The sequence below is a fragment of the Megalops cyprinoides genome, chromosome 4 (assembly GCF_013368585.1).
Source record: "Megalops cyprinoides isolate fMegCyp1 chromosome 4, fMegCyp1.pri, whole genome shotgun sequence".
Taxonomy (NCBI): Eukaryota; Metazoa; Chordata; class Actinopteri; order Elopiformes; family Megalopidae; genus Megalops; species Megalops cyprinoides.
The window spans coordinates 9,080,257-9,093,092 of NC_050586.1; the positions used below are offsets into that span (position 1 = coordinate 9,080,257).

At 42.2% G+C, this 12,836-nt stretch overlaps 1 protein-coding gene across 1 annotated transcript in view; it reads right to left on the reverse strand.

The window, feature by feature from the left end:
- Window positions 1-4,263: 4,263 nt before the first annotated feature.
- LOC118776855 (matrix metalloproteinase-17-like) overlaps window positions 4,264-12,836 on the reverse strand; it is a 29,558-nt gene continuing 20,985 nt past the window's right edge. Inside the window, exons 4-10 of the mRNA XM_036527457.1 lie at window positions 12,489-12,775; window positions 9,658-9,834; window positions 8,064-8,163; window positions 7,452-7,534; window positions 6,334-6,486; window positions 5,342-5,599; window positions 4,264-4,766 (exon numbers count right to left, since the gene is read on the reverse strand). Of these exons, the coding sequence (XP_036383350.1) occupies window positions 4,444-4,766; window positions 5,342-5,599; window positions 6,334-6,486; window positions 7,452-7,534; window positions 8,064-8,163; window positions 9,658-9,834; window positions 12,489-12,775 (1,381 nt within the window). The 3' untranslated portion in view covers window positions 4,264-4,443. The remainder of the gene's footprint in view (window positions 4,767-5,341; window positions 5,600-6,333; window positions 6,487-7,451; window positions 7,535-8,063; window positions 8,164-9,657; window positions 9,835-12,488; window positions 12,776-12,836) is intronic.

A 12,836-nucleotide genomic window follows, 5' to 3' on the forward strand; every position in this document is an offset into this window, starting at 1 on the left:
TAAAATATGAAAGGAAAATGTTGAAATGGAGCAACTTTATGTGTTTTACATGCCATTATACATTTCATTTGAATTTTGAGTGTAAATTATATTTGATTTGTTAAATCACATTAACCAACAAGTTACTGTATTTAATTTTTGTAGAGCATTGTTTTTTTTTTATAGAGCATATTCACTATGCTGGATTTCCCATTGTAAACACAATGTAAAATCACTATATACATTTTAATAAAAACTTTATATAGTTAACCTCACAACCTAAGGATGAGAGTAGCCCTTATACAGACACTCTGTCTGTGTTACTACCCAAACCCCATCCCAGGCGTCATAAGGAGAAGGCAGGTGGTCTGGAGCACAACCCAATATGGATTGTTGCCTTGGAAACACCTTCTGCCTCAGGTGCCTTCCTGAACATGAAAGAAATGGAGATTCCACTTGCAATATAGTCCCCAGTTGTACCCCTCCACTAATACTACGAGAAGAATATCCCTGTAGTGCAACTCAGAGGAGTTCAACAGAGTCAAAGGCGGTGAGAGCAGAATAATTTCCTCAAAGATGCTGAACTAAACCCTTAATAAAACTCTCTGAACTGGCACCATTGGTCTGGGGTGCAGCACTGTCAAGAGTCTGAGTCAAAGGTCACATTCTGAGCTGCCTAGTCCTGGCGGCCATGTTCCCTCTGCCTTCTCTTCAGTATTAATATTCTGAATTTTTACGCGTTTACAATGCGTCTATTGATGAAAAGAAAGCCAGGGGACATGACTCTTCCAATCATGGTGCTACTTCACAGGTTGGCTAGAATAAAGCGGAGGGAGCAAAAGAACTCATGGAAAAGCATATGCCATTATGAACTAAATTAATTTAGCACACCTTAACAGTAAATTCACATTAACAGAGTCGCAAATCCACAGCATGCCCTGCCACCCAGTCATAGTAGTTTTTATACGTGTCAATGTTTTCTTGAGCTACCTTAACTTACATAGACCACTCTCTATGTTCAGCGCTTTGTGATCATTTCTATTGTAAAAATATGCCATAGGGAATAAAATGAAACTGATTGATTAATCTCCATCCATAAGAGTGACCATTTTCACTGACACCCTAACTCTGCTCTAAAGACCCACATTCAGCAGCCATTAGTATTAATGTGAATATTCAAGAGACAATCCTGGCTGACGATCCTGATGAGATGGCTTACCTTTTACGCTTTGTAAATACAGCTAGCAATTTTTGTGTTTCCATATTGATGAAGTTAAATGTTTTTTTAAGGTCTGGGTATTTTGCAACAGGAACACAGAATGTAAGTACAGCTCATCAAGTTATGATATGTTTATTCATGTAAACTTGCATTACCTACACCGCATGTTGTTATACTGTATCTAAGTGTCAGGACCTCCACCTGAGGTCCTCTGGTTGTAGGTGTTTTTCCCTGTCTGTCTGTGTGGGTATGTCTTTTGTGTTTGTTTATAGGTCCTAGTGTTTCCTTGTCCCGCCTGCCTCCCCGCCCTTCTGTTACTCAGCCACGCCCATCACCTGAAGCCTGTTCCACACACCTGTGTCTTGTCCCCTCATCATCTGCCTGCCTAAATATACGCTGCTGTTTTCTTTGTTCTTTGCCTTATCATCTCAGTGTCTTACCTGTCTCGTTCCAGCTGTTTTTTTTACAAGTTTGCTCTGTTTCTGCTTGTTTTGGATTCTGTCCTGGATTTCGCTTTTTTCCCGTTTTTGGATGTTGCCTGTTTTCCATTGGATTTTTTGGTTACTGACTCGGACTGCTTTTCTGACTTCGATTTTGCTTGTGATTTTTGGACTTGTGTGACGGAGTGCCATCACTACGGTTGAGTATGCGCTCTGACTGCCATACCAACAAGCCTGGCTCTTTGGTGTCACGGTCGAAGTCGCATGGTTGGTACCCCATAGACCCGGGTTTGAGGCTGGGTGGGGTGACTGCTCTCGCCCTTCGCTACAAATGGTGTCAGCAGTGGGATGGCTTGCCGTGAGGCCATCGGAGGTGTGCCCAGTGTGTGAGCTGTAAGAGGGACCCCCAGGTTCGGTTGACCCTGGTGTGTGAGGGACCCCAGAGATAGGTGAAGCACCAGTGAGTGGGGCACCCTGGGATGGGAGAAGTACGGTGGGGGATGCGTGAGGGATGCCTTGGTGCGTGAAGCACATGGGCACGTTTCCCGAAGGGGAGGGCAGTGTGTGTGTGCCGTCACTATGGTTGAGTATGTGCTCTGACTGCCATACCAACAAGCCTGGCTCTTTGGCATCACGGTCAAAGTTGCATGGTTGGTACCCCGTAGACCTGGGTTCGAGGTTGGGTGGGGTGACTGATCTTGCCTTTTGCTATAACTTGTCATTAAAACTTAGCCTTTTCGTACTGCCCGCATTGTCTGCGCCTGGGTCCTTTCCCCGCATACCCTGACACCCAAGTTTCTTTGGAATCCAATTTGGAAATGTTGCAGTGTCTCTGTGATGTGGAGTGAGAGATCAAGGTTTGGTTCACAGTTCCAAGCCACCTCCCAGCTAAGTTCTTTTCCTACTCTTAAATACCAACTTGCCACAATATTGGGAAAGAAAATTAATCAGGTCCTTCCGCCACTCGACCATCAAAACACTTTTTACCTTATAATCATGATCATAGGTTTCTGGAAAGAAAGCGGATGATCCAATACTGATGCAATTACATTAATTTGACAGTATCATCTAAATGAATCTAAATGATTGATTTAATGTTTTCAAATTCATGTCTTTAAATTGGATCAGTTGCCTGAATCAAACTCAAGAATGTGTTGGTACAGCCAAACGTTTGTCTCTTCAGCGGGAGGTTTAATATTACACTTTCAATGAATGGTTGTTAAATTATGCCCCAAAAATTCAAGGGATCTATGTAGCATCCCTCTGAAAAATTATATGTCCCAGAGTACATCAAGGACCACCAAACACCAGGAAGAGATAAAAGAACTGTAACCCTGTCAACTGTTAGTTCTGACCTCACCGTTAGATCTTCGTCTTTTTATGCGCAGCCAGAACCTCCACCTTACAAAGTGGAACAATCACTATCTTCTGATATACCCTTAAAGGGAACTATTGACTTGGTTAATATTCTGATTTTACACTTTTTCACAAGTCCCATTTCAGATTTCAGTCATGGATTCAAGCAATCACCGATATTGCTGCGGCATGAAACAAAACAAAACAAATTAAAATGTACCCCGTAGGTATCCATGAATCTGAGTAAATCTTGACTGTCAGAGTTTGCTTATTCATTTTTTATAGAACAGCCTATATATCCCAATCGTCTTTATCAGAAGTTGGTACAAACAACATGAAAGACTCGAATAAATGGCACCATGCAACTTTTCTCAGAAGGGTTGTTATTGTGTAAAAACTTCTTTTACAGATCCACAGTTTCTCTGACACAAAAAGCACAGGTTGAAAAATGCCAAATAATACCAAAATACTGTTAAGACCAGTATGAATTAATGACAGACAGATGGAGTTAATTTACATATTCTACATCAATTCTTTTCAGTAAAACATCTCAACACATCTTCTGGAAGGGGTATTACCCTGCTCATCCTGGTGCATTACCTTTTAAATTAAATGAACATTCACTACTCACTTTGCCTCTGGGGTGAGTTTTTAACTGGGTCCTGGAAAAAGTATGAAAGTCACTAGCTTTACAGAGACCCAGTACTTACCGTATAGGATTTCGGCTCAAGCAGCTATTCGTAGGCTTTCATTTGAGTGAAGATATTTACAAATGCATGACCAAAATCTAAGTCTGAATCCCTGTGGCTCAAGGAAATACAAAGGTCTGTTCCTAAACTTTAAAGCTTGAAAAAGGTTGTATACTACTCAGAGGCCTTGTGAGGTAATTCACACTGAACCACGCCCTCAGTATTTGCTTTCTGCATGAAAAAACAAATGACAGTCAGTGGAACACAGATCTGCTAGAATCAATAGAAATGCCAAGAAAAGGCTCATTTCCCCCCGATAGTTAAGGCTTGAGCCATTTAAAAATTCTCCCTTAGAACTCAACTACTGTTCTTGTTATTTATTAGGAGTACCATGACTATAAATACATCCACTTTTTTTTTTTTTTTTACCAAAGATCATACAATCTGAAACTTGACAAGTAAAAAAATATTTTGTATTTCTTCACTATGTGAAACAACTTTGATTTCATTTATTGTATAGATATACCTTTTTCATAAATAATACAACTGGAAATAGTAAAGCTGATCTCAGGGATGCTGAATGTAAAAAAATAACTATGCAGGAATATTCACAGATGGACTTTTTGTGATGTGGCTGTTCTGTATCGCCAAACAGAAAAATAAAAGCACAAAAGAAAATGCAGACTGCTCCCCTGTCCGTGGACTAGCTGCTTGATGTTTTTTTGTCTGTCTGTGTGTCTGCGAGTCTCTGGTCCTGTCATCATAGCTCTGTAGAGAGAGTCACTGTGAGTGTCCAGAGGGGGGTCAGCAGCCAGAGGGGTGAGAGGGTCAGGTGGGGTGAGATGGGCGTGGCCGAGTCGGAGGTGCAGGAGCACACCTCGTAGTTGTTTTCCGCGTGGCTGGCGTGGCGCTGGCCGTGCGAGCGCGTCTCTGTTCCGTTGGCCTCCAGGGCCGGAGAGTCAGACTGCATATCGGTGCACAGCAGCCAGTCCTTGCCAATGGGCCGTGGGTAGCCTGCCTCCACCTCCATGTCACTCCCCAGCACCCGCCAGTACTCCTTCCCCTTGAAAAAGTAGGAGGAACCTGGAGGGGACAGATCAAAATAATCCATGAAGGAGTGGGAGACTTGGACTGAATGAAAAAGGGTTTTTCAGTCTCATATCAGACATGAGAGACAGTATATTTTATGAACCAGAAGAGCGCATTTTATAGTTTTGTTTTACTACATCCTGTAACTGGTAAAATAGAGAAATCTATTTAAGTATAGAGGAGTGGAACAGGTTAGGTGATATGCGTTATATCTTTTAACCAAAAGCATTTCATAGACTTTGTCAATAGATTGCTTCATGGATATAAAATGAATGCTTGCACATTTTACTGCCACACATTTTTTTTTTCAGTGAAAAATTACACTATATTTATTCAGTACTTTACTATTTCTTCTGGGCTGTCACAACAGTCAGCACTTAAGCGCTGTGTGACAAATCATTTGATTTAGATAGAGTATGCCTCTCAAACTCACATAACGATTCGCATTACATTCTCACAGGCACACGCAACCACGTGCACGGCCACGTACAGCCTTTTCACATGCATATGCACCACCCCTAAGAAATAACGCGATATGATGTACAGCACACAGGAAACAGGACCCTCACCGTCAGACCACCTCATGGCATCGTCCAGCTGTGGCGGGACCCCCTTCCACAGCACGCTGTCCTTGGGGTAGCCCAGGTCCATGCGCCGCAGGTGATCGTCGTAGCGCCAGTAGCGGCTCCCCTTGAAGAAGTAGGTCTTCTCGTTATGCGGCCAGACGAAGGCGGCGTCCACGCCCTCCGTGGGCAGGCCGAAGTCGCTGATTGGCCGGGGGTAGCCCTCCTCCACGTTGTTGTCCTTGAACATCCAGTACTTGGCTCCTGAAGGTGAGTCATGAGCTTCAGTCAACAAAACACACTGACAAAAACACCAGGGCCCTCCCCCAAAATATAAATCAATTTAATGCACTCTTCCCTGTCTTTCAAAGTCCCACCCAACACACTACTTTAACAGATCATCTTTTCATAAAATGGCAAAAGCTCTATGTACTGTAAATAAAAGCTTCTATAGAAATAGAAAAAAATCACATCAACTGCACACTAAAACTGGTGGCATGCAAATTAAATTCTGGGAAAACGTTTATTGAAACATAAAAAAAAGGGTAAAAGAAGCAATTACACATCATTCTTCTGTTTTCAAGCCATTCATATCATCTAATGCACTTGAGAAGCAAATGAAAAAATGAAATGATTCCATTGTTAATAAAAAGTAAAAATAGTTTAACTCAATTAACCGACTTACGCCTAATTATGAAGCTGGAATTTTTTCCATTGTGACTAAGTGACAGAGCACAGCACAGGGTCAGTTATTGACTATTAAAATGAAACTCTATTGAGGTAAGTTTTTTTTATATGAAGAATGTGCTCTATTTGCATGGATCTGTCCTGCACGAATGTACTCTATTTGCACAAATCTGTCCCGAGTGGTCTTTCTAATTCCTGAATGGAGTCAGGGTGGAGCTCTGTGAGTGTGAAGCTAGCCATCACTCTGCCTCAGAAATGCATCAGCAAGCTCAGCAAGCCATAGGCAGCCAAGATTGTAGTCTAGTTGGTACCTTTGAAGAAGACAATCTTGTGGTCCCCAGGCCTCTCGTACACAGCATCCAGGCTGTCCAGGTTGGTGGGCAGGCCCCTCCAGAACCGCTGGATCTGAGCCGGGCGCAGAGACACCAGGTGCTTCTCTCGAGTCAGGCGCCAGAAGTACTTCCCTGGTAGCATGAGAAGGAAAACAGGCATAGCTATTTTATATTTCTGCATGTGATACCCCATTTCTATAATAAGTAAATAGGAGAAGATTCCTGACCTAAGATGTCAGAAGATGGGTGCTAAACTGGATGAAACAGCTAAGCCAGTGTGATCAGAATGACGGTTTTCCAGGTGTGGAAGTGGTGCTGTTGTCAGATTTGTCTGTCTGGTTGTGTTTCTGGGGTTTGGCTCTGTCATTCTTCCCAGGGATTGAATTTGGGAAGGGTTGGAGGAGAGGAAATGGAAAGAGATGACAGCCAGAGGGATTGCAGAACTCTTTGAACTGGGATTCCGTGCACATTTTGGGAGATCCTTCTGAGCCAATTGGTAACACTCTCGTAGAGGAGAAACGACACTGAAGTGCTCTCAGGAATATGTTTGCATATTTCAGCAAACTCCAGTGCATTCATGAAATCAACATCATGCGAGTCTCTGGAAAAGCCTGCAAAATTGTCTTGCTACTTAATTTGTTGTAGCACTTTAATATTTATGATTGCACTTGTTACCACAGCACCTTGTGATGGATTCACACACTACCAGATGTTTTCTGTTATGTTCTCTCTGTAAGGTTGCCCCTGTGCCTTCATCAGCTGTACTTTTATTCTCTCATTTGTCAACGTGGATAAGAACATCAGCGCAGTGAAGTTAAATTTACTTCAAATACTTTCCTGGTTTAACCCATTTGTACCTGACTTATTTTATGCTAAGTAGTATGCGTGTTATGTTACATGGTTTGTTATGTTTTCATAAGCGTTATTAAGCTTCTCACAGCTCTCACCACCGCATTTGCAATACTTTGTAACGTTAAACGTTTCCTCAAAGCTAACGTTAGCTGGATTTTTTCCAATCTAGTGCTCTAATCACACCCGTTTGACCCTACGCGCGAAGAGGGTTGAATATCAACTGCTTTTCCCCACCCAGAATCTACCTTTGAAAAAGAAGGCCTCTCCGCGTATCTGGGCCACGGCGTCAAAGTGCGTAGTGCACCTGTCTGGGGCGTCACGAGCCAGCCTGAGAAGACAGAGACAAGTTCAATGTCGCAGGTGCGCTGTTCACTGCGACGTGTATCCAATGTATCTGTGGATACAAGTGAGTGAATATTTGTATGTGTTTATATATATAGTATGTGTGTGTATATGGATGCGTATGCTTCTTTTGCACGAGTGTTTGCAGGCATGTTTGTGTATGTGTGTGTCTGTGTGTGTGTGTGTGTGTGTGTGTGTGTGCTTGCTACACAGTATGTACCCAGACAAAAGAGTGACTGAACATGATTAAACAACAATGACAGGAGATGTAGGAGAGCTTTTAACATGCACTTTTTCATGAAAACTTAAAACATGGAGCAAGTATGTTGACAGTGCTAGTTTGTGAATAAGTACTTGTTTCACACCTGATTAGGAGAGCTATCTAAGTGAGCTACTGTGGTGAACTTCGTCACACTCAATCTTATGTGCTCACTGATCATCCCTGAAGAGACACTGGGTGTGACGGATTCTCTCCTGCAGGTTGTGAGGTGTCAACAACTAGGTTTCTTACTTACGGGACAGTTGACTTGTTTTCGGGGAGGTCCAAGAGGACAGGGGGATCTGCACTGTGAGAGGTGTCGGGACGATCGGTGTGGGACACTGAATCTCGCACCCCTGGGGAAGAGGAGGAAACTACTGTTAATACCATCACATTATTCTGCAGCATGTAACACACTTAAGACATTATCAAATCAAATCCCAGTATTTATAGTCTTGAAGGTGAAGAAACGAAGGACTGTGACTGTAAAAATGTGTTTGAAAACATACCAAAAATACATTTAGAAAAAAACATTCTGTAGCATTTTTCAATCTAAGGGCTTTGTAGATAGACAATATTCCCTTCCCTACATGTTGTGACACATGAGAATAGAACTGACTACTGCAAAAATTTTTGTAAAAATATTTATTAACACATTGTAATATCCTGAAGTGGACCTATTCTGAGGTTGCACCTTTGCAAAGTGTTAGCATTCAGTAGGGTTTTTTTCTGAGGATGTGATTACATGGTGTAATCCAGAATTTTAAATAAATGATAAAGCATTTGTTTCACCCACAGTAAGGCTCCAGCAGAACCAACCAAACACATATTCAGCACTCTGCTGTAAACACACTGTGGCTCCAAGCCCTGATTAATTTTGAATGGTGGTGCTGAGCTCTGTAAACACCTTTAGTTTTACTGATAGAGCCCTGTTCCTCTGGACTGCCTCAACAGGCCTGGCCACTCTCCTTATGCACTAATGCCAACCTGTACTAAGACACAGCACACAGCGATAAGCGGGCCAGAGACCCTGGGACAGCCAATCAAACACATTCGCTAATTGATTCTAAAACCAAGAGACACAAATAAACGTATTTGAATCCCAGCTTTCCTGGACCTCTTCAAAAAAAATACACCATCATGGAAGCAACAAGCATGCCTTGTCCCACATGACATCCTGGGTAATTACAGACACTTCAGATAAGGATGCATGTGTTCTGACAAGCAGAGGAAGGTGAACTCCAACTGTATGCATGAATGAGATAAGGACATATCCCCGCACAAGACATTCTAAGTTTGAGGGATGAGAGCCAGCTTTCAATCTTCATTAGAGTGTTTCACACATAGGATCTAATCTGCATCCCTCCCCTGGACTGAATCTGCAACTTACATTTACATTTACATTTATTCATTTGGCAGACGCTTTTATTCAAAGCGACTTACATAGGTTACAGTTCTTTACAATGTTATCCATTTATACAGCTGGATATTTACTGAGGCAACTGTGGGTTAAGTACCTTACCCAAGGGTACAGCAGCAGTGTCCCAGCGGGGATTGAACCGGCAACCTTTCGGTTACGAGTCCTGCTCCTTAACCACTATGCTACACTGCCGCCCCTAGTGGCTTCCAGACACCACCCTTCAAAAAACTGTAATGGAACTACACTCTATCAGAACAGAGAACTGTTCTGCTAATTTGGAGTACAGCACCTCTGTCTTCACAGAATCTCTACTGTTCCTCTCTACTATGGATGGTGCATCCACACTATTAAATTACCACTGTTCCACCCCTCTGTATATACCCTGCCTGCATAGCTCACATATGAGGTGGGAGGGAGTGGCTGCACTTACCATAGAGCTGCCAGACACGGACCTTGTCCTCATAGGGGAGGTTGTACTTGAGTGGGTCTCCCACTGGGCCCTGGTAGTACGGCCGCATGATGGACTCAATGGCAGAGGTGTGCGCCAGGCCAATGGCGTGACCAAACTCATGCACAGCCACTGCAAACAGATCCATCCCATGAGCCTCTGGGACAGGAAGAGGAATGAAAGAAACATCAGAGACCTTTTTCTATGAACAGAAATGAGAATTTTTTACTCAAAGGACAAAATATTAAAATCAAATTTTCAGCAGTTTTTTTAATGACAGTTATTATTTTAATGTTTGCTGACAATTCTTCACCCTGTTTCGTTCAGGTAGGAGAGGAGTAATTTGTAATTTGTTATTTGTTATTTTCTTCTACAAAAATGCAAAATTACTCTCGTTGTCCCATACATGACTTCCTTGTTCAAGTTGAAATTTGTTGACAAGTGCCTATTGATCTTTCTGTTTATGCTTTGAATATGAGGGTGTTACACTGTGAGGCTTCCTACACTGTGAAAAGTGTTACACCATAAAAATAGAGGTGTTACACTGTCAAAGCTAAGTTAAGAGTAACTCCAGGCACAGTACAACCAACAGCACTGTCTAACCGTCAAAGGCAGCAGCTTGACACTTGAATTCTTTGTCAGATGGCTGATGCCTCTTACAGAGCAACCCTCTTTGTAATCTGCCAGCACACATTTTGAGAAAGGCTTTCCATTGAGTTTACGCATTGAAGTTAACATAGAGACACACAAAGTCTGCAACTACATTGTCTACAATAATTAAACACTTAAAGCTGGTAACTGATTCAGATTTTATTTCACCAACCTCTGTCGGCAAATGTCAAGTAAAATAGGCCACTTCTGAAAAGGTGTCACACTTTTAAAGGTACAAGGCAGACCTATTGAAGTGTCTTCAGAGATTACTGAGCTACAGGCTAAAGGATTTGGCTGGATCAGGAATAAATGCATGACTGAAAGGAGCACTCTGAGGGTATTAGTGAGCACTGCTGTGCATGCCCCAAATAACCTTCCAGAATGAAGACCTAAATATCTTCCTCCATTCTAGGGTTTCTGACATTTCTATCTATTTAACTTTGCCCTCAAAAAACGTCAACCACCTTCTATTCTGAATCTGTCAGTGGATTTAGAGGAAAATGATTTCTGAGAAAAAAAGTACAGTGTTCAGTTAAAGAGCCGAAGGTGGTGACCCAAAAGATGTCATCTTAAAGGTAACAGAAAAGCAAATTCTCATAACAAGCTATTTCCACTGGTTCCCCACCAGGTGAAAGCTTCTCTGAACTGGTTTTTGGTCCCAAATGGGTCATTGTGGACATTGTTGGTGTTGAAGGCAATTACAGCTCCTTCTCAGAATGAAAGTGGGTTTCTTGACAGCGCTGTAAGATTAGAATCTGTAGGTCAGGCTCTCTGCTTACTGTTCAACAATGAGGTTGCAGATGGTGAGGAGGTATTTCTCCCATGTGAATTTCTCCCAGACTACGGATGTCTGACTTTTTTTGAACTTTTGGATTTTGGTCTTGAGGTGTTTATAAAAAATGGGAAGTTTCCGGCCGTACAAAATGTATAATTCAGAGGAAAAATATGTCTGTTGGATTTCTTGACATTGTTTACTTTTGCAAGGTACGTGCAGCAAATTACAAAAACACACCACTGATATCTGGCATGACTGCTTGCTTGATTCAAATGAATGAAATGTGAGAATTTTTTAATTAATCTTTTTAAAAGGACATTTCTACAATAATTTAGTGTGCAAAAATGTCATACCATATAAATGTATATAATGTATATGGATTTTTTCTTTTCTAATTGAGATCTCAAGCAATACAAAAGCTCAAAGTGCCCACCCAAATTCCTTAATGAGTCCTTGTTTCCAACCAGTGAGTAGCCCATGCATTAGTGGGAAACCACATAAAGGTAATTAATCAAAGCCAGCTGCCTGCTGTCATAAACATTAAGCCATCTGACCTGTAACAGTAGGGTCAGGTTCTTTATAAAATTGGCAGCACTGAATTCAGCCAGAGTAACTTTTTTTCTTCCTCAATTAACCAGCAGGGAGCAATCACCAAATTTTACCGGAGCACTTAATGTTCTCATCCAGACACCTATGTTAGCTTTGCACGCATTATTGTGGCAAGTTTAAATTTGACAAAAGAAATCTATCTTTGCAACTAATTCTGGAATAAGGACAGATTCATCCTCATTGTTTTTTGACATAAGGACGACATTTTGACATAAGGATCTTCTGCCCTCCTAAATTATGTGATAGTATTTCTTTATTGAAAAACAACAGAACAGGAAATCATTCATGCGTTCGCATGCATCTCATAGTAAATCACTGTCATCACAAAAGCATTATTCCATCAAGTGACCTTTTCTCAATCACAAGGACTGAATTAATATCCAGAGAAGAGCCGAGGTAAAATGTCTAGTGCTAATACCTCCTAGACTGAATTATGGGAAATTAAGCAGGTGATTCGCACCTATTATCAAAAAATAAAAACAACTCTGAAAGCTAGAGCTACTTAGCATGTCTTTTTGCCAGCTCATTAATGCTGTGCCATCACTCAAAACAAATCAGAATGGGATCTTCCTAACAGGTTTTTGGCTGTGATCATGACTGAGTTATACCTCGGTTAATTTAGCGTGTGATTTAGCGAGGGACACTACTGTCTCCAGCGTTGATTAGTCAAATGCAAAATCCAGACACTGAGGTGCCTCTGAATGAGACAGCTCGAGCAGCTGTTCTTTGCCATTCCAAAATTTTTGACCGTGACCACCGCCCTGCCTCATGCCCTCACCCGGTGACCTGAACGTCCAGGCCTCGTCGTCATCGAAGTGCGCGTCCCCTGCGATGAACTGGTCGCTCGGGAAAAAGGCGTGTGCCACGGTGCCCCCGGGCCCGTCGAAGGGGTAGCCGTCATTGTGGTCGGCCTTGGTGAAGTCGATCTGTATGTCTGCCTCGGTTCCTGCCACCTCATGGAAGTTCAGGGGTGAAACGTCGCTCCAGACCTTCAGGGCGTAGTACATCAGCGCCCGTACCGTGTCCCGCCCCAGCAGGTGTGACTCTTTCGGGAACGTCCGAATCCTGAGGGTAGGAGAAACATTACATTACATTAATACATTATTGTCATGTAGCAGACACTCTT